The sequence below is a fragment of the Mauremys mutica genome, unplaced genomic scaffold (genome assembly GCF_020497125.1).
Source record: "Mauremys mutica isolate MM-2020 ecotype Southern unplaced genomic scaffold, ASM2049712v1 001373F_np12_obj, whole genome shotgun sequence".
Taxonomy (NCBI): domain Eukaryota; kingdom Metazoa; phylum Chordata; order Testudines; family Geoemydidae; genus Mauremys; species Mauremys mutica.
This window is the reverse complement of record NW_025423180.1, coordinates 1-26,097: the sequence shown is the minus strand read 5'-3', so window position 1 is coordinate 26,097 and position 26,097 is coordinate 1. Positions and strand designations below refer to the sequence as shown.

The 26,097-nt window shown below is 71.7% G+C and overlaps 3 protein-coding genes across 4 annotated transcripts; 2 read left to right on the top strand and 1 right to left on the bottom strand.

Annotated features, from left to right (window-relative positions):
- Nucleotides 1-1,440: 1,440 nt before the first annotated feature.
- On the top strand, nt 1,441-14,250 carry ARRB2 (arrestin beta 2). The gene is made up of 15 exons (XM_045000851.1): nt 1,441-1,566; nt 4,414-4,444; nt 5,322-5,382; nt 5,697-5,741; nt 7,515-7,711; nt 9,393-9,452; nt 9,796-9,863; nt 10,142-10,277; nt 10,450-10,534; nt 10,963-11,035; nt 11,342-11,479; nt 12,300-12,383; nt 12,478-12,557; nt 13,175-13,229; nt 13,588-14,250. The coding sequence occupies exons 1-15, from the start codon at nt 1,544-1,546 to the stop codon at nt 13,679-13,681; spliced, it is 1,230 nt and encodes a 409-aa protein (XP_044856786.1). The 5' UTR covers nt 1,441-1,543; the 3' UTR covers nt 13,682-14,250.
- A 1,351-nt stretch (nt 14,251-15,601) lies between these two features.
- Nucleotides 15,602-21,620, bottom strand: LOC123358072 (autophagy-related protein 16-like). Of its 2 annotated transcripts, none has more exons than XM_045000848.1 (9): nt 21,369-21,620; nt 19,820-19,901; nt 19,575-19,650; nt 19,425-19,498; nt 17,588-17,797; nt 17,308-17,373; nt 16,993-17,050; nt 15,908-15,983; nt 15,602-15,804 (listed from the first exon to the last, which is right to left on the bottom strand). In XM_045000848.1, exons 1-9 carry the CDS (start codon nt 21,469-21,471, stop codon nt 15,758-15,760), a joined length of 792 nt encoding a protein of 263 aa, XP_044856783.1. In that variant the 5' UTR covers nt 21,472-21,620; the 3' UTR covers nt 15,602-15,757. The 2 variants fall into 2 exon arrangements, with proteins under 2 accessions (XP_044856783.1, XP_044856784.1); XM_045000849.1 differs by having other exon boundaries at nt 15,908-15,980.
- Nucleotides 21,544-23,401, top strand: MED11 (mediator complex subunit 11). Its single transcript, XM_045000850.1, has 3 exons — nt 21,544-21,673; nt 22,677-22,807; nt 22,897-23,401. The coding sequence occupies exons 1-3, from the start codon at nt 21,547-21,549 to the stop codon at nt 23,032-23,034; spliced, it is 396 nt and encodes a 131-aa protein (XP_044856785.1). The 5' UTR covers nt 21,544-21,546; the 3' UTR covers nt 23,035-23,401.
- The last annotated feature ends 2,696 nt before the right edge of the window (nt 23,402-26,097 follow it).

Sequence of the window (26,097 nt, the reverse complement as noted above, 5' to 3'; positions counted from 1 at the left end):
TGGGGAGGGTGCACAATGGATGCTTTGCTGCAGGGCTGCCTGCGGCCTGCTTCTCCCTGCAAGTGCATGGTGCATGCAGGGTCGGGGGGGGTACACTGGGCATGCAGGGCGGGGGGGGTCAAGGTGCATGCAGGGCAGGGGGCTGGTGCTTGTCCTGGGGGGGGTCACGGTGCATGCAGGCGGGGCGGGCGGTGCATGCCCCGGGGGGGTCACGGTGCATGCAGGTGGGGGGCGGTGCATGCCCCGGGGGGGTCACGGTGCATGCAGGCGGGGGGCGGTGCATGCCCCGGGGGGGTCAAGGTGCATGCAGGGCAGGGGGCTGGTGCTTGTCCTGGGGGGGGTCACGGTGCATGCAGGCGGGGGGGGTGCATGCCCCGGGGGGGTCACGGTGCATGCAGGCGGGGGGCGGTGCATGCAGGCGGGGGGGAGGTGCTTGTCCCGCGGGTGTCACGGTGCATGAATGCGGGGGGCGGTGCAAGCCCCGGGGGGGTCCCGGTCCAAACAGGCGGGGGGGGCGGTGCATGCCCCGGGGGGGTCACGGTGCATGCAGGCGGGGGGGCGGTGCATGCAGGGGGGGGGGCGGTGCTTGTCCCGGGGGGGTCACGGTGCAGGCAGGCGGGGGGCGGTGCATGCCCCGGGGGGGTCACGGTGCATGCAGGCGGGTGGGCGGTGCATGCCCCGGGGGGGTCACGGTGCATGCAGGCGGGGGGGCGGTGCATGCCGGCGGGGGGGCGGTGCTTGTCCCGGGGGGGGTCACGGTGCATGCAGGCGGGGGGGCGGGGCATGCAGGCGGGGGGGACGGTGCATGCACCGGGGGGGGGTCACGGTGCATGCAGGCGGGGGCGGTGCATGCCCCGGGGGGGGTCACGGTGCATGCAGGCGGGGGTGGGGCGGTGCTTGTCCCGGGGGGGGTCACGGTGCATGCAGGCGGGGGGGCGGTGCATGCCCCGGGGGGGTCACGGTGCATGCAGGCGGGGGGCGGTGCATGCCCCGGGGGGGTCACGGTGCATGCAGGCGGGGGGGCGGTGCATGCAGGCGGGGGGGCGGTGCTTGTCCCGGGGGGGTCACGGAGCCTGCAGGCGGGCGGGGGGTGCTGCCAGCCGGGGGGGTCACGGTGCATGCAGGCGGGGGGGCGGTGCATGCAGGCGGGGGGGCGGTGCTTGTCCCGGGGGGGGTCACGGTGCATGCAGGCGGGGGGGGCGGTGCATGCCCCGGGGGGGTCACGGTGCATGTCCCGGGGGGGGTCACGGTGCATGCAGGCGGGGGGGGGGGCGGTGCTTGTCCCGGGGGGGGTCATTCCCCTGGCTCGCCACAAGGTTGCAGCAACACCCCCCCTCCCCCCTTCCTGACGTCTCTTCCCCCCTCCCCGCCCCCCCCATCCGCCTCCTCCCGGGCGCGCCCCCTGATTGGCTGCGCCTCCCCCCCACGTGACCCGGGCCCCCGGGGCTGCCCATGGCTTCACTCGGGTCCGCTCCCGCTCCCGCGCGCAACCCGCACCCGGAGCCCCGAGCCCAGCGCGGCGCGTGCGGCGCCCGGAGCCGCCATGGGGGAGAAGGCGGGGACCAGGTGGGGGCCGGGCCGGGGGGCGGGCGGTGCAGGGGGGCAGGTCACCCCCATTCCCCCGGCGGGGGGAGAACCCAGGCGTCCGGGCTCCCAACCCCCTCCCCTCCCCGAGCCGGGGGAGAACCCAGGAGTCCGGGCTCCCAGCCCCCCCTGCTCTAACCCACCAGCCCCCACTCCCCTCCCAGAGCCGGGGAGAGAACCCAGGAGTCCTGGCTCCCAGCCCCGCCTGCTCTAACCCACCAGCCCCCACTCCCCTCCCAGCGCCGGGGAGAGAACCCAGGAGTCCTGGCTCCCAGCCCCCCCTGCTCTGACCCACCAGCCCCCACTCCCCTCCCAGCGCCGGGGAGAGAACCCAGGAGTCCTGGCTCCCAGCCCCCCCCCTGCTCTAACCCACCAGCCTCCACTCCCCTCCCAGAGCCGGGGAGAGAACCCAGGAGTCCTGGCTCCCAGCCCCCCCTGCTCTAACCACCAGCCCCCACTGCCCTCCCAGAGCCGGGGAGAGAACCCAGGAGTCCTGGCTCCCAGCCACCCTGCTCTAACCCACCAGCCCCCACTCCCCTCCCAGAGCTGGAGAGAGAACCCAGGAGTCCTGGCTCCCAGCCCCCCCGGCTCCAACCCACCAGCCCCCACTCCCCTCCCAGCGCCGGGGAGAGAACCCAGGAGTCCTGGCTCCCAGCCCCCCCTGCTCTAACCCACCAGCCCCCACTCCCCTCCCAGAGCCGGGGAGAGAACCCAGGAGTCCTGGCTCCCAGCCCCCCTGCTCTAACCCACCAGCCCCCACTCCCCTCCCAGAGCTGGGGAGAGAACCCAGGAGTCCTGGCTCCCAGCCCCCCCTGCTCCAACCCACCAGCCCCCACTCCCCTCCCAGCGCCGGGGAGAGAACCCAGGAGTCCTGGCTCCCAGCCCCCCCGCTCTGACCCACCAGCCCCCGCTCCCCTCCCAGAGCCGGGGAGAGAACCCAGGCATCCCAGGAAGTGGGTCAGGCCCGGGAAGACCCAGATACCGCCCCGCGGCTAATCCGGCTGTGCCAGGCGCTCGGGGCAGAACCGGATTTACAGCGACATCGGTCCCTGGCACGGGCCATGCCCCGGACGCCCGGGTTCCTCAGGGCATCTTGGGCGAGTGTCACTTAGGTCCAGGACACCTGGGTCCTTTAGGCCTAGAGACAGGGGCTACAGGGCCCTTCCCCCCCCCCCCCTCAGGGCTGGGGCTGGCACCGGGAGGCACCTGTCTGGGATGTTTGGTGAGGACGTTTATTGCCTGGGGTTTATTGCCCTGGTGATAAGGGGTTGGAGGTCAGGAGCCCTGCCCCCCCCAGCCCTGCCGGTGCCCCTCACTCCCGACCCGCAGCCCCTGCCAGCCCAGCACCCCCCCCAGCCCTGCCGGTGCCCCTCACTCCCGACCCGCAGCCCCTGCCCCCCCAGCCCTGGGCTTTGGGGCCGTTGGGAGCTGTGGGGACTCTTCCTGGCTCCAGGGCGGGTCAGAAAGAGGAAGTGAAAGCCACAGAGCTCGGCGGTCGGATGTCAGTAACTGCCCTGGGGGGTGGGGAGTGGAGAAGAAGTGGGGGGGAGGGGCTATCATGGGGAGGGGGGACCCCAGTTGCCCCCTCCCCGGTTGGCTTCAGAAAAAGGCTCAGTTCCTGCCCCAAACCGCTCCCAGGCTGGAGATGCAGCCACCTCTGGGGTGGGGCGGCTGTTTGTACAGGGGCCTGTCTCGGGGGCCCGACTCCGTCACATCCCCCAGGGGCTGCCGTGGAGCGGGCTCAGGATCGGGGACGAGTAGCAGAATCCTGGGGTGCAGGGAGACCCCCCAACTGTCACCCGCCTCCCCCCTCACAACTGTCACCCGCGTCCCCCCCCCCGGGGCTTCCTCACAATATCCTGCCTAGGAAACAAAACAGGAAACGCCACGTCCTGTCAGAGACGTGTCCCCAGCTCGTGCCAGCCCCCCCCCACCCCCACACACACACCAAGCCTGGGCCCCGCAGCCCCTGGCAGCCCGGCCCCCCACACCCCAGCTCTGCCGGTGCCCCTCACTCCCGACCCGCAGCCCCTGCGCTGGTTCTGTTACCGGGAGCTGGTTTCCCCATTCACACCCCCCCCCCCACGGCTCTGAGGCCGCACTACGAATTGCTGCGCCTTCCGGGGGGGGGAGGGGAGGCGGCCCCATGGTCCCTTCCCCCCCTGCTTCGCTCCTCAGGAGAGGGGGGGCGAGGGCCGTGACCCCCAAACGTCAGCCCATTTGTTCCCCCCTGCATAGGGCTTGGGCCTGGCAGTTTCCATAGCAACCTGGGGGTTGCCGGCGGGGTGGGGAGACCAGCTCTGAATCCCCCGACGGGACCAAGTGTGGGGGGAGAGTCCTGGGTCCTGTTCTGTCCGTCCCCCCCGGCCGAGAACGGGCTGGCGTGGGGACCCCCCTCCCAGGCAGATCGGGGGGGCAGAGATGGGGGGTGCCGTGCCCCGGGCTGGAGCGGGAGGGGGGTTCCCTGCCCCATGCCCGGGAAATAGGCCGTGGGGGTCGGGCCTGTATCTGGGGGGCCGGGGAAGGGATTCTGTGGGGGGCCCCTTTCAGGGTGAGGTGGGGGCAGGACCTCGGTCGCTCCTGCCCCCCCCCCCCCATCCTGGCAGGAGAGGAACAAGGATCCCTTAGGCTTCCCCCCTCCCAGCTGTTCCCGTTGCTACGGTAACACCAGGGCAACTGGTCCGGATCCTGTTTCCATGGCAACCGGCTAAGCCTGAGCTTTGGGGGGGGAGGGGTCAAAGGTCAGCCTGGGGTACCCAGAGATGGATGGGGGGGGGGGTTCTACCAGTCAATTCTGACCCATGTCTCCCCCACCCAATTCCCCCACAGGGTCTTCAAGAAATCAAGTCCCAACTGCAAGGTGAGTGACAGCCCAGGCCACCCCCCCCCCAGCTCTGCCGGCGCCCCTCACTCCCGACCCGCAGCCCCTGCCCCCCAGCCTCGGGCGCTGCGTGTGAGAACTGGTCGCTCCCCACTTTGGTTTCCTGTGGCGATTCCTCCCCTGCCTGGTTTCCTCCCTCGTGCGCTGACGACGAGGATCCTGTTCCCCCCCCTCCCGTCGCACGGGTCTTTGCACGCGCGAGTGAGCGCCCAGTCCTCGCACGGCTTGGCCGGGGGGCTTGTGCACAGAGAGCCTGGGGGTGGCGGAGGCGGGGCCTGTGGGATGGAGGCAGGGCCCAGGAGAGTGTGTGTGTGGGAGGGGGGTCCTGGGGGGGCTCTTCTCCATGGTATTGGCGGGGGGTGGGGTCGTGTCAGGGTCTGGTGTGGGGAGATGGGCCCTGCCGGCTCCAGGTAGCAAAGGGTTAACCCCCCCCCCCCCTGCACTGCCACCCCAGAGCGATGGTTTGTTTACGTTGGGTCTCCATGCACCTGCCCCCCCCCGCCACCTCCTGATTGGCTTCCCGCATCCCTGGGGGCCCGCTCCCCATAGAGTCCGGGGGAGTTGGGAGCCGGCAGATAAACAGACGCCGGCGCTGGAAGGAGGCTGGGGGGCGGTGGGGGAATGGAGCCCCTCGAGCTGGACAGGATTCGCTGCGAGGTGCCCCGAGGCATCCGGGTGTTCACGAAACGGCTGGGGACCCAGGTAACCGGGGGTGGGGGGGTGGGCAGGGGCTTGGGGAGGTTAATTGTGAGCTCTGGCAACCTGCATCGGAGGAGGCTTGACCTGGGAGACCCCCCGGGCTGCCGTCTGTCCCCCCCCCCGCTACTCCCACCCCCGTGTCCGTCTGTCCCCACAGCTCACCGTCTACCTAGGGAAGCGGGACTTCGTGGATCACCTGGACCGGGTGGATCCCGTGGGTGAGTTTGGGGGGGCGTTGGAGGGCTGGTGATTGGGTGGGGGGGAGGCTGGCCATGGGAATTGGGGAAAGGATTCACAGGGAGGGCGCTGGGGAGTAATGGGGGGCTGGGGTTTAGGGGGGCAGGTGGCTCTGAGTGGTTGTGGGGGGATGGGGGTGGTTGGGGTGGCTCTGGGGGGTGGTGGAGGGCTGGTGGTGGGGATGGCTATGAGGTGGTTGGGGGTGTGGGGAGAAAGTGGGGGGGTGGCGGTTGGGGATTACTACAGGGCCGTGGGGTCCTGCCCCCGTCTCACCCCCACCCCGGTTCCCGTGCAGATGGCGTGGTGCTGGTGGACCCTGAGTACCTGAAGGATCGGAAAGGTGAGAGGAGGCGTGGGGGGAATCTGCCCGGGGTGGGGGGGAATTCTAGGCTCCACTCCCTCCTTTGACCCTGACTGGCTGGGGGGGGGGGCAGAGCTGAGCATTCAGGCCCACCCCTTGCGTTTCTGTTCTCCCCGGGGGTGGGGGGGTGTCAGCGTCCCGTGGGAAAGGAGCCAGGAGCCCATGGGAGAACATCATGTACTCCTGGGGGGATAGTGCACCACTGCGCGTGCGCAGAATTTCTGTCCTCCGCAGAGTTCCTGGCTTCCCCGCAGGAAAAGGACTTTCCGGGGAAGCCGCGAGAGCGCTCAGGCGCGCGGTGGTTTAAAACACTGCGAAATTCGGCACATTTGATTTGCCAGATAGATGTGGAGGTTGCAACCCTGACTCGGCGCAAGGACCGAAACACCCCAGGGCCCTGCCCCTCTGTGCCAGGGGCGGGCAGGCAGGCTCAGCAAGGCAGGATCCAGGTGTGGGGCATCCAGATGTGGGTTGAGAGGGTTCTGTGCGGGGCAATCTAGGTGCGGGCAGCTCAGTGGGGGATCCGGGTGTGGAGGGGATCTGGATGCACAGGGGTTTGTTGGGGGGGGGGGGTTCTGGGATATGTGGGGGGGAGATAGAGCTCAGCAGGGGTTCTGAGTGTGGGGGGTTCGGTGGGGTGGGGATCCAGGTGCAGCTGGTTGGAGCTCGGTGCGGTGGGGAGCTGGGTATGGGTGGCTCATCGGGGTGGTCCAGGTGCGGGGAGGGGGGGGTTCTAGGTGTGGGGTGAGGCTCGCCGGGAGGGTCTGGCTATATGGATGGGGGTTGGGCAGACGGGGGAGCAGGTCCCTGCAGCTGAGGCGTGCCGGGTGCAGGAAGTGGGGGGTGGGGACTTTGCAGAGCTTCCTGCTGCCGGGGGACAAACCTGGGGTGGGTCTGACCCGGCCCCGGATGCCGTGCAGGGGAAGAGGAAGTCCCGTCCTCCCCAGCCCAGCTGTGCCTAGCAGCTGAGCCGGCGCAGGGTAGGAGCCACCAGCCGGGTCTCCCCCAGTCCCGCCTCCCGCCCCAGAGTGCCTCTCTGCCACCTGCCCTGTCGAAACCTACTGCTGGGGGTGGGGGGGTCACATGAAGTATTTCTTCACATGACGCACAATGAACCTGGGGAACTCCTCGCCACAGGATGTTGTGAAGGCCAAGACTATACCAGGGTTCAAAGAAGAACTAGTTAAGTTCCTGGAGAACGGATCCGTCGATGGCTACTAGCCAGGCTGGGCAGGGACGGTGTCCGTAGCCTCTGTTTGCCAGCACCTGGCAATGGGCGACAGGGGCTGGGTCACTCGGGGATTCCCTGTTCTGTTTGTTCCCTCGGGGGCGCCTGGCACTGGCTGCCGTCGGCAGACAGGACCCTGGGCTGGATGGACCCTTGGTCTGACCCAGTCTGGCCGCTCGTCTGTTCTTCCCCGTCAGAAAGGCATTTTGCTGCGGGGAAGCAGAGAAACCTGCAGGGGACGTGAACTCTGCGCAGGAGAGAGAGATCCCCCAGGAGTAGAGAGATCCGATCCCCTCTCTCTAAATCCAGGGGACGCCCACGCCTCGAATCCGGCGGGCAGCTCCGGTCGCCCCCTCGCGGGAAACAGGGCAACAAACCCGAGGGAAGGCCTGGGACGGCTTCCTTCGGAGAGATGGAAGAGACTGGGGAGCGGGGGGTGGGATTTGGGAGGTGGGGGCGGAGCTGGCTGAGGCCCCTCCCCTCACCCCCACCTTGTCTCCTCCTCCCCCCGCCCCCCCCCGCAGTGTTTGTGACGCTGACCTGCGCCTTCCGCTATGGGCGCGAGGACCTGGACGTGCTGGGCCTGTCGTTCCGTAAGGACCTGTTCTCGGCCACCTGCCAGGCCGTGCCCCCCCTGCCCGAGGAGCAGCGCCCCCTCACCCGCCTGCAGGAGCGGCTGCTGCGCAAACTGGGGGCCAACGCCCACCCCTTCGCCTTCACGGTGAGTCCCCCCGGGTCCCGTACCCCCCAACAGCGCCCCCTTCGCCTTCACGGGGAGACCCCCCGGGTCCCGTACCCCCCAACAGCGCCCCCTTCACCTTCACGGGGAGACCCCCCGGGTCCCGTACCCCCCAACAGCGCCCCCATCGCCTTCACGGGGAGACCCCCCGGGTCCCGTACCCCCCAACAGCGCCCCCTTCGCCTTCACGGGGAGACCCCCCGGGTCCCGTACCCCGCCCCCAACAGCGCCCCCTTCGCCTTCACGGGGAGTCCCCCCCCCGGGTCCCGTACCCCCCAACAGCGCCCCCTTCGCCTTCACGGTGAGTCCCCCCGGGTCCCACACCCCCCAACAGCGCCCCCTCCGCCTTCACGGGGAGACCCCCCGGGTCCCGCACCCCCCAACAGCGCCCCCATCGCCTTCACGGGGAGACCCCCCGGGTCCCGTACCCCCCAACAGCGCCCCCATCGCCTTCACGGGGAGACCCCCCGGGTCCCGTACCCCCCAACAGCGCCCCCTTCGCCTTCACGGGGAGTCCCCCCGGGTCCCGTACCCCCCAACAGCGCCCCCTTCGCCTTCACGGGGAGACCCCCCGGGTCCCGTACCCCCCAACAGCGCCCCCATCGCCTTCACGGTGAGTCCCCCCGTGTCCCTTACCCCACCCCCAACAGCGCCCCCATCGCCTTCACGGGGAGTCCACCCGGGTCCCGTACCCCCCAACAGCGCCCCCATAGCCTTCACGGGGAGTCCCCCCGGGTCCCGTACCCCCCAACAGCGCCCCCATCGCCTTCACGGGGAGACCCCCCCCGGGTCCCCTACCCCCCAACAGCGCCCCCATCGCCTTCACGGGGAGACCCCCCCCGGGTCCCCTACCCCCCAACAGCGCCCCCTTCGCCTTCACGGGGAGTCCCCCCCGGTCCCGTACCCCCCAACAGCGCCCCCATCGCCTTCACGGGGAGACCCCCCGGGTCCCGTACCCCCCAACAGCGCTCCCGTCGCCTTCACGGGGAGACCCCCCGGGTCCCGTACCCCCCAACAGCGCCCCCATCGCCTTCACGGGGAGACCCCCCGGGTCCCGTACCCCCCAACAGCGCCCCCTTCGCCTTCACGGGGAGTCCCCCCGGGTCCCCTACCCCCCAACAGCGCCCCCTTCGCCTTCACGGGGAGACCCCCCGGGTCCCGTACCCCCCAACAGCGCCCCCATCGCCTTCACGGTGAGTCACCCCGGGTCCCTTACCCCACCCCCAACAGCGCCCCCATCGCCTTCACGGGGAGTCCACCCGGGTCCCGTACCCCCCAACAGCGCCCCCATAGCCTTCACGGGGAGTCCCCCCGGGTCCCGTACCCCCCAACAGCGCCCCCATCGCCTTCACGGGGAGACCCCCCCCGGGTCCCCTACCCCCCAACAGCGCCCCCTTCGCCTTCACGGGGAGACCCCCCCCGGGTCCCCTACCCCCCAACAGCGCCCCCTTCGCCTTCACGGGGAGACCCCCCAGGTCCCGTACCCCCCCAACACCCCCCTTCGCCTTCACGGTGAGTCCCCCCGGGTCCCCTACCCCCCCAACGCCCCCCCTTTGCGGCGAGACAGCCCCGGGAACCCCCCCAACGCCCCCTCTTCATCTTCCAAGAGAGAGACCCCCCCCACCCCGCCGGGGAACCCCATGTAACGCACCCTGTGTCTCAGATCCCACAGAACCTGCCCTGCTCCGTGACGCTACAGCCCGGCCCAGAGGACACGGGCAAGGTACAGACCGGGGGGGTCGGGAGCGAGGGGCACTGGCAGGGCTGGGGGGGGGCTGGCAGGGGCTGCGGGTCGGGAGTGAGGGACACTGGCAGGGCTGGGGGGGGCAGGGGCTGCGGGGCGGGAGTGAGGGGCACTGGCAGGGCTGGGGGGGCTGCGGGTCGGGAGTGAGGGGCACCGGCAGGGCTGGGGGGGGCAGGGGCTGCGGGGCGGGAGTGAGGGGCACTGGCAGGGCTGGGGGGGCTGCGGGTCGGGAGTGAGGGGCACCGGCAGGGCTGGGGGGGGCAGGGGCTGCGGGGCGGGAGTGAGGGGCACCGGGCTAATGGGGTTTTTCCCACTATTTCAGGCTTGTGGGGTCGATTTTGAGATCCGAGCTTTCTGTGCCAAATCCCTGGAAGAAAAGATTCACAAAAGGTACCGGAGACCCCAGGGTGAGCCCCCAGCGCAGGCTGCAGACAGGCAGCGAGCGAGACCACCTCCCCTCCCGGAGCTGGGAGAGAACCCAGGAGTCCTGGTGCCCACGCCCCCCCGCTCTGAGCCACCAGCCCCCACTCCCCTCCCAGAGCCGGGGAAAGAACCCAGGAGTCCTGGCTCCCAGCCCCCCTGCTCTAACCCACCAGCCCCCACTCCCCTCCCCGCGCCATGGAGAGAACCCAGGCGTCCGGCAGGCTCTGACTCCCGCCCCCCCCCAGGAACTCGGTGCGGCTGGTGATCCGGAAGGTGCAGTACGCCCCCGAGAAGCCGGGCCCCCAGCCCATGGCCGAGACCACCCGGCACTTCCTCATGTCGGACCGGTCCCTGCACCTGGAGGCCTCGCTGGACAAGGAGGTGGGGGGCTGGGGGAGGGAACGGGGGGGCTGGGGGAGGGGGGTGGATCCGGGGGAGGAGACGTGTGCTGGGTGGGTGGGTGGGCGGAGCTGGGGGCCCCGGGGGGGGCTGGGGGGCCCTGTCGTTGGGGGGGGGCCTCGCACTGACCCCCCCGGCGTGTGTCCCCCCCCAGCTCTATTACCACGGGGAGCCCATCAGCGTCAACGTCCACGTGACAAACAACTCCAGCAAGAGCGTGAAGAAGATCAAGGTTTCAGGTGGGTCGGGGTGGGGGGGCTGTGTGCTGGGGGGGGATTGTACAGGGCTGGGGGGACAGTGGTGGGGGGAGTGGGGGGGCTGTGTGCTGGGGGGGATTCTACAGGGGTGGGGGGGCAGTGCTGGGGGTGAGTGGGGGGGCTGTGTGCTGGGGGGATTCTACGGGGGGGGGCTGTGTGCTGGGGGATCATGGGCCCGGGGGGTGTGTGTGCTGGGGGGATTGTACAGGGGTGGGGGGGCAGTGGTGGGGGGAGTGTGGGGAGCTGTGTGTTTGGGGGGCAGTGCTGGGGGTGAGTGGGGGGGCTGTGTGCTGGGGGGATTCTACGGGGGAGCTGTGTGCTGGGGGGGTCATGGGCCCGAGGGGGCTGTGTGCTGGGGGGGCTGCCCATGCCCCCCCCGAGCCTGACCCCCCCCCCCGTCCCCCCCGTAGTGCGGCAATACGCAGACATCTGCCTCTTCAGCACGGCCCAGTACAAGTGTCCGGTGGCCCAGACCGAGCAAGAGTGAGTCACCCCCCCCCGATGTCAGAGATCCACGGGGGGGGGCTGGGAGTGCATTGGGGGGTCCCTGGCCGGGACTGCAGGGGAGGGGTCCCTGGCTGGGGCGGCAGAGAGGAGGCTGGAGGTGCAAGGGGGTTCTCGGGGGGGGGCGGAGAGGGGGCTCAGGGTTCCTTGGGGGGTCCCTGGCTTGGGGGGCAGGGAGGGGGTCTGGGGGGTGCATGGGGGGTCCCTGGCTTGGGGGGTACATGGGGGGGCAGGGAAGGGGCGGGGGGGACCCAGCCCCTCACCCCCCACCTGCTCTGCGCCCAGTGACCAGGTGTCGCCCAGCTCCACGTTCTGCCGGGTTTACACCCTGACGCCGCTGCTGAGCCAGAACCGGGAGAAGCGGGGCCTGGCGCTGGACGGGAAACTCAAACACGAGGACACCAACCTGGCCTCCAGCACCATGTGAGCGGGGCGGGGCCGGGGTGGGGCGTTATACCCATCGCCGGGGCCCCGGCCGCCCCGCCCCAGAGCTGGGCGCATCTCAGCGCCGGGCGAGGGGTCCCCGGGTAACCGGCCGCCCCGCCCCAGAGGTGGCTGCATCTCAGCGCCGGGCGAGGGGTCCCTGGGTAACCGGCCGCCCCGCCCCAGAGGTGGGCGCATCTCAGCACCGGGCGAGGGGTCCCTGGGTAACCGGCCGCCCCGCCCCAGAGCTGGGCGCATCTCAGCGCTGGGCGAGGGGTCCCTGGGTAACCGGCCGCCCCGCCCCAGAGGTGGCCGCATCTCAGCGCCGGGCGAGGGGTCCCTGGGTAACCGGCCGCCCCGCCCCAGAGCTGGGCGCATCTCAGCGCCGGGCGAGGGGTCCCTGGGTAACCGGCCGCCCCGCCCCAGAGGTGGGCGCATCTCAGCACCGGGCGAGGTGTCCCCGGGTAACCGGCCGCCCCGCCCCAGAGGTGGGCGCATCTCAGCGCCGGGCGAGGGGTCCCTGTTAACCGGTCGCCCCGCCCCAGAGGTGGCTGCATCTCAGCGCCGGGCGAGGTGTCCCCGGGTAACCGGCTGCCCCACCCCAGAGGTGGGCGCATCTCAGCACCGGGCGAGGTGTCCCCGGGTAACCGGCCGCCCTGCCCCAGAGGTGGGCGCATCTCAGCGCCGGGCGAGGGGTCCCCGTGTCACCGGCCGCCCTGCCCCAGAGGTGGGCGCATCTCAGCGCCGGGCGAGGGGTCCCCGGGTGACCGGCCGCCCCGCCCCAGAGGTGGCCACATGCTGACCCCGTGCTCTGTTTCAGAGTCAAGGAGGGGGCGAACAAGGAGGTGCTGGGGATTCTGGTCTCGTACCGGGTGAAGGTGAAGCTGGTTGTATCACGGGGAGGGTAAGTACCTGGTCACATGTTCTCCCCCTCCCCCTCCCCCCCCGGTTGCCCCTTCCTTGCCCCCCTCTCACTGTCCCCTTCACTCTTCCCGCAGGGATGTGTCTGTGGAGCTGCCCTTTGTGCTAATGCACCCCGAGCCCCCCGAGGCATTTGCACCGGCTCGGCCCCAGTCAGGTAAGGGTTAAATAGAGTTGAGGGGACCCTGTGTAACCAGCCGCCCCGCCCCAGAGGTGGGCGCATCTCAGCGCCGGGCGAGGGGTGCCTGGGTAACGGGCCACCCCGCCCCAGAGGTGGCTGCATCTCAGCGCCGGGCGAGGGGTCCCTGGGTAACCGGCCGCCCCGCCCCAGAGGTGGGCGCATCTCAGTGCCGGGCGAGGGATCCCTGGGTAACCAGCCGCCCCGCCCCAGAGGTGGGCGCATCTCGGCACCGGGCGAGGGGTGCCTGGGTAACGGGCCACCCCGCCCCAGAGGTGGGCGCATCTCGGCACCGGGCGAGGGGTGCCTGGGTAACCGGCCGCCCCGCCCCAGAGGTGGGCGCATCTCAGCGCCGGGCGAGGGGTCCCTGGGTAACCGGCCGCCCCGCCCCAGAGGTGGCTGCATCTCAGCGCCGGGCGAGGGGTCCCTGGGTAACTGGCTGCCCCGCCCCAGAGGTGGGCGTATCTCGGCGCCGGGCGAGGGGTCCCTGGGTAACCGGCCACCCCACCCCAGAGGTGGGCGCATCTCGGCGCCGGGCGAGGGGTCGCAGGTTGCCCGGCCGGGAGGATTAATGCTTTTTTCTCCCCTCCCTCCAGTTGTCCCCGAGACGGACGTCCCCGTCGACACCAACCTCATCGAATTTGAAACCCAGTAAGAGCCCCCCCCATGTTCCCCCCGTGCCCAGGGAGCCCCCCAGCTGCGCTCGGCCACGCGCCGGTGTCAGGGAGGGGCCCGTGGGGAGGGACGGAGTTAGCTGTATCTGTGTGGGGGCGGAGGGTGAGTGGGTTACCGGAGACTCTCCGGGGGCGGTGGGGGGGGAGTGCACCTTGGGGATTGGGGGTCTCCTGTGACAGGCTGTGGGGGTGGGGGGGCTTTCCTTTCTGACTCCCCCCCCCCCCCCCAGTGCAGGGTCCTAGATTAGGAGAGGGACCAGCCCACCACAGGGGGGGGGGGCAGGGAGCAGCCCCCCCTCCTTAACGCCACGTCCATCCCTCTCCCCCGACCCCAGCTACGGGCAGGACGACGACATCGTCTTCGAGGATTTCGCCCGCCTGCGGCTCAAGGGGGGAGTCAAGGACGACCAGGATGACGACCGTTTCTGAGGGCGGGGCGGGAGGGAGCTGGGCTGCCGCCCCTCCCTGCAGCAGAGCTGGGGCCTGGCCCCTGGTGTGGGGCGGTGGATTTTAACTGTATCTGTCTGGGCTTTCTAATGCTGCCCCCCTACCCGCTGAGGGGAGCCCCCACTGAGCCCCCCATCTCACTGCTGTACAGGGGGGCCCCTAGAACTGGGGTTTGGCTTTTAAATGTCATTAACTTGGGGGGGGAGGGGAGGGTCCCCTTCTCTTCCTTCCTCCCCCAGAAATTTTAACGGTGGCTCCCCTGCTGAGCTCTGGAAGGGGGAACTCCCCGCTCCTGGGGGGCCGCTCCCGCCCACCGCCCCCCAGTGAAAAGCACTGGATTCCTCTCTGGGCATTACTCCTGCTTCAACGCCTGTGGGCCCTTGTTCATCTAGCCATGAATTTTTAAAGCGGTTTTCATCCCCCCATGTCTGCGCCAGGGGCCCCTGCCTGGTGGGGGTAGAGTCAGGACCTAGCGCCCCTCCTGGCCGGGAGGGGGTGGGGGGCGACTGCAGATGCTCATGCTGTGGGTCGGGGATTTTGTTTTTTGTGGCTGTTGCGCTGTAGCCGTGTGTGGGGTGGGCGGGGGGCGGGCGGCTCTCACTGAGCACAGGGGACAAGTAAAGGAACTATCAACTGGTGTCAGGTGTGGTTCCTGTGTCAGACCTCGGCACCAGCCGCCCCACAGGTGGGTGCGTCTCAGCGCCGGGTGAGGGGTCCCTGGGTCACCATCCGCCCCACCCCAGAGGTGGCTGCATCCCAGCAAGGGGTCCCCATGTCCCCAGCCGCCCCGCCCCAGAGGTGGGTGCATCTCAGCGCCAGGCGAGGGGTCCCTGGGTAACCGGCCGCCCCGCCCCAGAGGTGGCTGCATCTCAGCGCCGGGCAAGGGGTCCCCAGGTAACTGGCCGCCCTGCCCCAGAGGTGGGTGCATCTCAGCGCCGGGCGAGGGGTCCCCGGGTCACCGGCCGCCCCGCCCCAGAGGTGGGCGCATCTCAGCACCGGGCGAGGGGTCCCTGGGTAACCGGCCGCCCCGCCCCAGAGGTGGCCGCGTCTCAGCGCCGGGCGAGGGGTCCCTGGGTAACCGGCCGCCCCGCCCCAGAGGTGGCTGCATCTCAGCGCCGGGCGAGGGGTCCCCATGTCCCCAGCCGCCCCGCCCCAGAGGTGGCCGCGTCTCGGCGCCGGGCGAGGGGTCCCCGGGTAACCGGCCGCCCCGCCCCAGAGGTGGGCGCGTCTCAGCCACAGAGGTAGGGGGGAGAGAGGGTTTCTAAGCTCATCTCTACATCCTGGAGGACTAACCACCCCCCCTGCCTAGAGTGTACCCCTCCCTGAAAGGCAAAGGCTTCCTCTCTATGGTGCTAACCATAGAGACCTAACGACTGCAGCTAGAGCAGCCCTGGCTTCAGCCACCACTCTGGGAGGCCAGGGCGACTCTAGGACTGGCCATAGAGACTGTGCCTAGAGCATGGCTCATGCGCCCCCCCCTCCCCCGCTGTATCTCTATAGTAAGGGTCTGTGGGTGGTGACTCTCTGCCTGGGACTCTATGGTGGCGGTCCTGGAGGACTCAGCCAGGGCTAGAACTGTCTCATCACCATGGAGATGCTGCTCAAGGAGGCACTCTGGCCTGCATCTCTATGGCAACAGGCCTGGAGGACTGCACTAGGCCTCCCCTGACCACAGAGACGTTGGCTAGAGCGTCACCTCCCCAGCCATGGGCCATAGGCAGGCGCCTGGCTAGGCCTCAGCTCTATGGTTGGAATGGGGGTCTGGGCTGAAGCCAGGGCCCTAGACAGTTGCCCCACAACCATAGAGAGCGGCCCTGGGAGGGGGTAGAGCGGCAGCGGGAGGCCCACACACCAGGCAGCCTCTCCAGGGGAAGGGGAACATTTATGCAAATGAGCCCAATGCATATTCAAATCTAGACATGAGCAGGAAGCAGCGTTTGCATACAAGGGCCGGGTGAATGAGCCTTGTGGGAATGGGGGGGGGCAGGGCAGATCTGGAGCCCGACACACGCGGACACCCCAATGCTCCCAGGAACGGGGGGTCCCCGCTGCAGCCACTTAGGGGGCGGCTCCGTCCAGCTCAGCAGCGGGTCCGGGCACCGGATCTGGAACGACAAAGGGGCGGGGGGACAATTGGGGTGAAAACCCGGCTGGGAGAAAGGGGGGCGGGGGGGGGCAACAGGGGGCTCACTGGTCTCCTCCTCTTACCTGGTCCCTCGCCATCCGGTTCTCCTCCGCTCCCAGGGGATGAGCTGCCCCCGGCACCCAGCCCCACTGCTGCCTGGGGGGACGGAAGACAAACCGTGGGACCCCACAATCCTCCTGACGCTGGGCACAGAACCCAGGAGTCCTGGCTCCCAGCCCCCCCTGCTCTACCCACCAGCCCCCACTCCCTCCCAGAGCCGGGGAGAGAACCCAGGAGTCCTGGCTCCCAGCCCCCCCTGCTCTAACCCACCAGCCCCCACTCCCTTCCCAGAGCTGGGGAGAGAACCCAGGAGTCCTGGCTCCCAGCTCCCTCCACCCACCAGCCCCCACTCCCTCCCAGAGCCGGGGAGAGAACCCTGGAGTCCTGGCTCCCAGCTCCCTCCACCCACCAGCCCCCACTCCCCTCCCAGAGCCGGGGAGAGAACCCAGGAGTCCTGGCTCCCAGCCCCCCCTGCTCTAACCCACCAGCCCCCACTCCCCTCCCAGAGCCGGGGAGAGAACCCAGGAGTCCTGGCTCTTAGCCCCCCCTGCTCTAACCCACCAGCCCCCGCTCCCCTCCCAGAGCCGGGGAGAGAACCTAGGAGTCCTGGCTCCCAGCACCCCCTGCTGTAACCCACCAGCCCCCACTCCCCTCCCAGAGCCGGGGAGAGAACCCAGGAGTCCTGGCTCCCAGCCCCCCTGCTCTAACCCACCAGCCCCCACTCCCCTCCCAGAGCCGGGGAGAGAACCCAGCAGTCCTGGCTCCCAGCCCCCCCTGCTCTAATCACCAGCCCCCACTCCCCTCCCAGCGCCGGGGAGAGAACCCAGGAGTCCTGGCTCCCAGCCCCCCTGCTCTGACCCACCAGCCCCCACTCCCCTCCCAGAGCTGGGGAGAGAACCCAGGAGTCCTGGCTCCCAGCCCCCCTGCTCTGACCCACCAGCCCCCACTCCCCTCCCAGAGCTGGGGAGAGAACCCAGGAGTCCTGGCTCCCAGCCCCCCTGCTCTAACCCACCAGCCCCCACTCCCCTCCCAGCGCCGGGGAGAGAACCCAGGAGTCCTGGCTCCCACCCCCCCTGCTCTAACCCACCAGCCCCCGCTCCCCTCTCACCAGCTCCTCGCAGGACGTGTTTTCACTCGTCACCAGCTCCGCGCCCAGCCAGGGGGGTCTGGGTGGGGGGAAGGGTGTTAATTTGGGGGTACACACCCAGCCCCTCCTGCCCCTCCCTCCCAGCCTGGGCCTGGAGAGGAGGGGGGACTGCTCACCAGGCCCCCAAATGCAGCTGTCTCTGGGGTGGGGTGTCCAGGCTGCCGCCAGCCCAGCCGGGCGGGGCGGGGGGAGGTTATGTGGGGGGGGGAGATCTGAGGGACAGGTGGGGTGTTCGTGGTAAAGGGGGGGCATGCCAGGATATGGGGGGGTCATTACCCAGCCGTTCCTCCCAGCCGCAGCCTCTCCAGCTTCTGGTGCAGCCGAGACACCTGGTTCCGGTACCTGCGGGGGGCACAGAGAGACAGGTAGGGGGGTGCCCAGCCGGGGGGGCAGAGGGCTCGCCCCGCATTTCCCTGCGCGGGGGGGGTGTGTGTGTGGAGAAGTGGCTGTCAGTGCTCAAGGCAGGGAGGGCACGTGGGGTAGCCGTGCTTGGTCTGGGGGGGCAGTGAGGGGCTTTGCCTGGGGGGGGCAATGCCGGGGGGGGGGGGGGACTCACCTTTCCTCCCGGGCGTTGGCCTCGTTCACCCTCTGCGCCTCCAGCTGCTTCTCCTGCACCCACCGGGCCTCCAGCTGGTCCCGCGCCCGCAGCGCCGCCCCCAGCGCCGCCCGCAGCCCCTCGGCCTCCTGGCCCCGTTCCCACAGCCGGGCCTGCAGCTCCTGGCAGCGCCCCGAGAGCCCCGCCAGCTCCCGGGCACAGCGCCCCGCCCTGGGGGGAGACGCCGGCGGGTTACAGCCCCCCAGGGCCGGGAGAGGGGGGGCACCTGGCCCGCTGCTCCCGGGCACAGCGCCCCGCCCTGGGGGGAGAGACGCCGGTGGGTTACAGCCCCCCAGGGCCGGGAGAGGGGGGGCACCTGGCCCGCTGCTCCCGGGCACAGCGCCCCGCCCTGGGGGGAGACGCCGGCGGGTCAGAGCCCCCCAGGGCCGGGAGAGGGGGGACACGGGGGGGGGGAGAGGGGGCTCACCTGGCCCACTGCTCCCGGGCACAGCGCCCCGCCCTGGGGGGAGACCCTGGGGGGAGACGCCGGCGGGTTACAGCCCCCCAGGGCCGGGAGAGGGGGGGCACCTGGCCCGCTGCTCCCGGGCACAGCGCCCCGCCCTGGGGGGAGACGCCGGCGGGTTACAGCCCCCCAGGGCTGGGAGAGGGTGAACACGGGGGGGGGATCGGGGGGCTCACCTGGCCCGCTGCTCCCGGGCACAGCGCCCCGCCCTGGGGGGAGAGACGCCGGCGGGTTACAGCCCCCCAGGGCCGGGAGCGGGGGGGGGAGAGGGGGCTCACCTGGCCCGCTGCTCCCGGGCACAGCGCCCCGCCCTGGGGGGAGAGACGCCGGCGGGTTACAGCCCCCCAGGGCCGGGAGAGGGGGGGCACCTGGCCCGCTGCTCCCGGGCACAGCGCCCCGCCCTGGGGGGAGACGCCGGCGGGTCAGAGCCCCCCAGGGCCGGGAGAGGGGGGGACACGGGGGGGGGGAGAGGGGGCTCACCTGGCCCGCTGCACCCGGGCACAGCGCCCCGCCCTGGGGGGAGACCCTGGGGGGAGACGCCGGCGGGTTACAGCCCCCCAGGGCCGGGAGAGGGGGGGCACCTGGCCCGCTGCTCCCGGGCACAGCGCCCCGCCCTGGGGGGAGACGCCGGCGGGTTACAGCCCCCCAGGGCTGGGAGAGGGTGAACACGGGGGGGGGATCGGGGGGCTCACCTGGCCCGCTGCTCCCGGGCACAGCGCCCCGCCCTGGGGGGAGAGACGCCGGCGGGTTACAGCCCCCCAGGGCCGGGAGAGGGGGGGCACCTGGCGCGCTGCTCCCGGGCACAGCGCCCTGCCCTGGGGGGAGAGACGCCAGTGGGTTACAGCCCCCCAGGGCCGGGAGAGGGGGGGACACGGGGGGGGAGAGGGGGCTCACCTGGCCCGCTGCTCCCGGGCACAGCGCCCTGCCCTGGGGGGAGAGACGCTGGCGGGTTGCAGCCCCCCAGGGCCAGGAGAGGGGGGACACGGGGGGGGGATAGGGGGCTCACCTGGCCCGCTGCTCCTGGGCACAGCGCCCCGCCCTGGGGGGAGACGCCGGTGGGTTACAGCCCCCCAGGGCCGGGAGAGGGGGGACACGGGGGGGGAGAGGGGGTTCACCTGGCCCGCTGCTCCTGGGCACAGCGCCCCGCCCGGGGGGGAGACGCCGGCGGGTTACAGCCCCCCAGGGCCGGGAGAGGGGGGGACACGGGGGGGGATCGGGGGCTCACCTGGCCCGCTGCTCCTGGGCACAGCGCCCCGCCCTGGGGGGAGACGCCGGCGGGTTACAGCCCCCCAGGGCCGGGAGAGGGGGGGACACGGGGGGGGATCGGGGGCTCACCTGGCCCGCTGCTCCCGGCATTCGGCCTCGCTGCGTTTCAGGGCGTCGCGCAGGTGGGACGCGCTCTGGGCCAGCTACGGGGGGGAGACACGGGGGGGAGTTAATGCCACGGAGGCGCTCCCCCCCCGCCACGGCGCCCCCCCGACTCACCTCCTCCTGAGCCCCCCGTAGCTCCGCCAGCTCCACCGCCTGCTGCAGCTGCAGGGATGCCAGCTCCAGGGGGGTCCTGGCGGACATGAAGGGGGGACTAGGTCACAGCCCCCCCACGGCTCTGCGGTGCCCCTCACTCCCGACCCGCAGCCCCTGCCAGCCCAGCCCTGCCCCCCAGCTCTGCCGGTGCCCCTCACTCCCGACCTGCAGCCCCCGGGAGCAGAGGATTAGGGTTCCAGCTTCACCTGGATTCCTGGGTCCCGGGCTCCAGCTGAAGTTTCTCTGCCAACAGCCGCTCCAGCTCCCTGCGCTGCAGGAGTTTCTCATCTGTAAGTGAAGAAAGGGGAGGGGCTGGGAGCCCGGACTCCTGGGTTCTCTCCCCGGCTCTGGGAGGGGAGTGGGGGCTGGTGGGTTAGAGCAGGGGGGCTGGGAGCCCGGACTCCTGGGTTCTCTCCCCGGCTCTGGGAGGGGAGTGGGGGCTGGTGGGTCGGAGTTGGGGGGGCCGGGAGCCAGGACTCCTGGGTTCTCTCCCCGGCTCTGGGAGGGGAGTGGGGGCTGGTGGGTCGGAGTCGGGGGGGCCGGGAGCCAGGACTCCTGGGTTCTCTCCCCGGCTCTGGGAGGGGAGTGGGGGCTGGGGGGTCGGAGCAGGGGGGGCTGGGAGCCAGGACTCCTGGGTTCTCTCCCCGGCTCTGGGAGGGGAGTGGGGCTGGTGGGTTAGAGCAGGAGGGGCTGGGAGCCAGGACGCCTGGGTTCTCTCCCCGGCTCTGGGAGGGGAGTGGGGGCTGGTGGGTCGGAGTAGGGGGGGCCGGGAGCCAGGACTCCTGGGTTCTCTCCCCGGCTCTGGGAGGGGAGTGGGGGCTGGTGGGTCGGAGCAGGGGGGGCTGGGAGCCAGGACTCCTGGGTTCTCTCCCCGGCTCTGGGAGGGGAGTGGGGGCTGGTGGGTCGGAGCAGGGGGGGCTGGGAGCCAGGACTCCTGGGTTCTCTCCCCGGCTCTGGGAGGGGAGTGGGGGCTGGTGGTTAGAGCAGGGGGGGCTGGGAGCCAGGACTCCTGGGTTCTCTCCCCGGCTCTGGGAGGGGAGTGGGGGCTGGTGGGTCGGAGTAGGGGGGGCCGGGAGCCAGGACTCCTGGGTTCTCTCCCCGGCTCTGGGAGGGGAGTGGGGGCTGGTGGTTAGAGCAGGGGGGGCTGGGAGCCAGGACTCCTGGGTTCTCTCCCCGGCTCTGGGAGGGGAGTGGGGGCTGGTGGTTAGAGCAGGGGGGGCTGGGAGCCAGGACTCCTGGGTTCTCTCCCCGGCTCTGGGAGGGGAGTGGGGGCTGGTGGTTAGAGCAGGGGGGGCTGGGAGCCAGGACTCCTGGGTTCTCTCCCCGGCTCTGGGAGGGGAGTGGGGGCTGGTGGTTAGAGCAGGGGGGGCTGGGAGCCAGGACTCCTGGGTTCTCTCCCCGGCTCTGGGAGGGGAGTGGGGGCTGGGGGGTCGGAGCAGGGGGGCTGGGAGCCAGGACTCTGCTGTGCCCCCAACTCATGGCCCCGCCCCCGCTGAGGCCCCGCCCCTGGCTCTGCACCCGGCCCCGCCCCCCGCTCTGGCCCCGCCCCCCGCTCACGGCTCTGCACCCGGCCCCGCCCCCCGCTCTGGCCCCGCCCCCCGCTCACGGCTCTGCACCAGGCCCCGCCCCCCGGTTCAGGCCCCGCCCCCCGCTCACGGCTCTGCACCCGGCCCCGCCCCCCGCTCTGGCCCCGCCCCCCGCTCACGGCTCTGCACCAGGCCCCGCCCCCCGGTTCAGGCCCCGCCCCCCGCTCACGGCTCTGCACCAGGCCCCGCAGCCGCCGCGTCTCGCGCTCGCGCCGCTCCAGCTCCCGGCGCACGTGGCTCCTCCAGCCTGGGTCTGGCCCCGCCCCCTCCATCGCTTCCGGGTCACGTGCGCCGCCCGGAGCAGATGTAGCGCCGGGGTGGGGGAAGGGGCGGAGCCCGGGCGGCGCATGCGCGGAGAGGGGCCGGGCCGGGCCGGCGCGCGCGGGGCCATGGCCACCTACAGCGTCGCCAACGAGCGGCTGCGGGTCCTGGAGGAGCTGGAGCGCGAGATCGGCGCCTCGCTGCAGAGCGCGGGTAGGGGCGGGGCCGGGCCGCGGAGCGCGGGGCGGGGCGGGGCCGGGCTGCAGGGCGCGGGGAGGGGCGGGGCTAACGGCCAGGGGCGTGGCTAAAGGGCGCGGGGCGGGGCTAACGGCCAGGGGCGTGGCTAAAGGGCGCGGGGCGGGGCAGGGAATCCCCGGCGGGGGGGGGGACTGGGGAATCCCCCAGGAAGATGGGGGAGGGGGAGCCGGGGGATCCCCCGGGGGGAGGGGGAGCTGGGGGATCCCCTGGGGCAGGGGAGCTGGGGTATCTCTGGGGGGGGAGGGGAGCTGGGGGTTTCCCCCGGGGGGAGGGGGAGCTGGGGGATCCCCTGGGGTGGGTAGGGGTGCTGGGGGATCTCTGGGGGGGGGGGGGAAGCTGGGGGTTTCCCCCGGGGGGAGGGGGAGCTGGGGGATCCCCTGGGGCAGGGGAGCTGGGGGATCTCTGGGGGAGGGGAACTGGGGGATCCCCCGGGGGGGTACCGGGGGATTCCCGCAGGGGGAGGGGGAGCCGGGGGAGCCCCTGGGGCAGGGGAGCTGGGGTATCTCTGGGGGGGGGGAGGGGAGCTGGGGGTTTCTCCCGGGGGGAGGGGGAGCCGGGGGATCCCCTGGGGCGTGTAGGGGAGCTGGGGGATCTCCGGGGGGGGGAACCAGGGGATTCCTGCTGGGGGAGGGGGATCCCCTGGGGCGGGGCAGGGGAGCTGGGGATCCCCGGGGGGGGAGCCGGGGGATCCCCCGGGGCAGGGGTGCTGGGGATCCCCCGGGGGGGGAATCGGAGGATTCCTGCTGGGGGAGGGGGAGCCGGGGGATCCCCTGGGGCAGGGCAGGGGAGCTGGGGATCCCCGGGGGGGGAGCCGGGGGATCCCCCGGGGCGGGGCAGGGTGCCGGGGCGGCTCCAGCCGGCGCGTCAGGCCCGGAACAGGGGGGCGCTTTGGGACGAGGCTCCCCCCCCCCCCCGGTCCAGGAGGGGGGAGTGATCGGGGCGCCCCCTCCCCCCCCAGGGAACGTGATCCTGGAGCTGTCGAAGGAGAAGCCCAACGAGCGGCTGCTGGAGCGCCAGGCCGCCCAGTTCACCGCCTCGGTGCAGAAGGTGGAGTCGGAGCTGTCGGGCCAGATCCGCTACCTCACCCAGGTAAGGGGGCGGGGCCGGGGCCGGGGCGGGGGGGGCGGGGCCGGTCCCTCGGGCTCACCCCCTCTCTCTGCCGTCTCCCCCCCACACAGGTGGCCACGGGGCAGCCCCACGAAGGCTCCAGCTACTCGGCCCGCAAGGGCTGCCAGATGGCGCTTAACCGGGTCGACTACGCCCGGGTGAAGCTGGGGGAGCTGGCCCGCACCTGCGAGCACATGCTGGAGCAGTAGGGGGCGCCGCCGGGAGCTCGGCGCACGCCAAGGACACGCCAAGGACACGGGCTCGCCGCTGGGCTCCGCCGTTTGCCACGGCCATGACCCGTCGGACACGCGAGGAGGCCCCGGGACACGCGCTGGGGGTCAGGCAAGCCCTGGGATGACACGGGATCTCCGGCCTGGCGTGGCGTGACATGGGATCGACACGGCGGCCGGGCCACGCTCCAACATACGGACCGGTGTCCCCCCCACCCCACCCCCCGGGCATACCGGGAACATGCTGTGACCCACACAGTCACCGGCTCGGGGGCCAGCGGGGGCTGTTTTTTCTACTGCCTGTGTTAAATAAAAGGGAAAAATACCCAATTTGTCCCACGCTGAGCACCTCTGTCGGGGGGTGGATGGGGCAGGAGCCGGCAGTGGGGCAGCCCCACGCGTGGAAGTGCAGGAGCAGGGAGCCCCCCATGTGGGTCTCCCCCCAGTGTAAATCCCAACCCCCCCCCACACACACACACACACAGACGTCCCGGTTCCACACTGATCCCGCCCCCGCTCCGGCCTCCGCACAGAGGAAGTGAAAGTGTCTGGTAGCTGGGGGGGGGATGGGGGGTTCCTCTCTCCAGAGTTGCCCCCCCATCAGTCTCAGGGGGGGGCCCCTTGCACGCTGGGGGTTCAGGCCAGTTCCAGGTGCCGCCCCCTCCCCCCGGAGAGAGCCTCGGAGAGCCCCCCCCCGGGCACAAATGCAGGGATCTGGGAGCTGCCGGGGGGGACACCCCAAAACCGTGCCCACCCCCCCGAATAACCAGCCGAAGCCTCCTAGAAACCTGTGTATTAAAGCTCTGACACGCAGTACAAGGGGAATAAATTAGTGGGGGCTCTGGGGGGCGGGGGCAGGACGCATGCGTCTCCCCAGGGCCAGCGTACCTCCTCCGTGGTTAGAGATTAGCTTAGTGCGGGGGGGGCCCCCCCCCGGAGCCGGGGTCCTTCATCATGTGGGGGGGCTGGGTGTTAGACCCCCAAACCCTCTCCCCCCTCCCCTGCGTACCATCACCCCCCCACCCCCCAGGAAATCAGCGGGGAGCGGGGCGCCGGGGTCCGTTGGTGGGGGCAGCCGTCCGTCAGCCCAGCTCGCAGGGGTAGTACAGCGTCCCGGTCCCTGGGGGGGGCGATAAAACGGGGGGGTAAGATCAATCCAAGGACCCCCCAACCCAGCCCGGTCAGGGCCCCCTCCGGGGAGCTCCCCACGGGTAGCAGGAGAGCGGGCGTTTGGGGGAAACAACCCCCAGGCCCTGGGTCCGGGGGATTAGTCGGGGGGCCCAGCGGTGGGGGGACGAGACTGGGCAGAGATGGGGCACAGTTGGGGGGTGTCTATGAAAATGAGCTGGAGGGGCTCAGAGCCCAGGGATGGGGGTGGATCGGCCGTGGGGGGTGCAGGGGGGCACAGACCAGGGGTGGGGGATGGATTAGCTGTGAGGGGGATGTGGGGGGCACAGATCGGAGGTGGGGGTGGATAGGCCGTGGGGGGTGCAGGAGATCACAGATCGGGGGTGGGGGTGGATCGGCCGTGGGGGGTGCAGGGGGGCACAGATCGGGGGTGGATCGGCCATGGGGGGTGCAGGGGGGCACAGAGCCAGGGAGGGGGGGTGGATCGGCCGTGGAGGGTGCAGGAGATCACAGATCGGGGGTGGGGGTGGATCGGCCGTGGGGGGTGCAGGGGGGCACAGATCGGGGGTGGGGGTGGATCGGACGTGTGGGGTGAAGGCGGGCACAGACATGGGGTGGGGGTGGATCGGCCGTGGGGGGTGCAGGGGGGCACAGATCGAGGGTGGATCGGCTGTGGGGGGAGCAGGGGGCCACAAACCGGGGTTGGGGGTGGATCGGCCGTGGGTGGTGCAGGGCGCACAGACTGGGGGTGGGGGTGGATCAGCCGTGGGGGGTGCAGGGGCTCACAGATCGAGGGTGGATCGGCTGTGGGGGGTGCAGGGGGCCACAGACCGGGGGTGGTGGTGGATCGGCCGTGGGGGGTGCAGGGGGGCACAGACCGGGGGTGGGGGTGGATCGGCCGTGGGGGGTGCAGGGGGGCACAGACCGGGGGTGGGGGTGGATCGGCCGTGGGGGGTGCAGGGGGCACAGACCGGGGGTGGGGGTGGATCGGCCGTGGGGGGTGCAGGGGGCACAGACTGGGGGGGGGGGAGGATCAGCCGTGGGGGGTGCAGGAGGTCACACATCGAGGGTGGATCGGCTGGGGGGGGTGCAGGGGGGCACAGACCGGGGGTGGTGGTGGATCGGTCGTGGGGGGTGCAGGGAGTCACAGACCGGGGGTGGTGGTGGATCGGTCGTGGGGGGTGCAGGGGGGCACAGACCGGGGGTGGGGGTGGATCGGCCGTGGGGGGTGCAGGGGGCACAGAGCCAGGGTAAATAGCCCCCCAGGGAAGCAGGGCCCCCCAACCCCACTGCCCCGCTCACCTGGGTCTCTATGGGGGGGGCCGGGTCCCTGGGGGGGCCGCCGGCGCCTCCGGCAGAGCGTGTAGGTCAGGCCCCCCACCAGCACCAGGGTGATGCCCAGCAGCACCGGCACGGCCGTCAGGTAGTGACGGGGCTGCGCGGGGGGGGGCCCATCGCCTGCTCCCTCCCCCTTGCGGGGCGCCAGGCCGGGCCCCCCAACGGGGTCTGCAAGACAAAGGGGGGGTTAGAAACCGGGGGGGGCGGGGATCCCCTCCCCCTTGGGGGATCCCAGCCCCACGGAGAGTCCCCCTCATGGGGAATCCCAGCTGTGAGCTCACCGGTGGTCATGGCTTCATCCGTGGGTCTGGCCGTGGGTCCGTGCGACTCCGGGGGTCTGGCCGTGGGTCCGTGGGGCTCTGGGGGTCTGGCCGTGGGTCCGTGCGGCTCTGGGGGTCCGGCTGTGGGTCCGTGCGGCTCTGGGGGTCTGGCTGGGGGTCCGTGGGGCTCCGGGGGTCTGGTTGTGGGTCCGTGCGACTCCGGGGGTCTGGCCGTGGGTCCGTGGGGCTCCGGGGGTCCGGCCGTGGGTCCGTGTGGCTCTGGGGGTCCGGCTGTGGGTCCGTGCGTCTCTGGGGT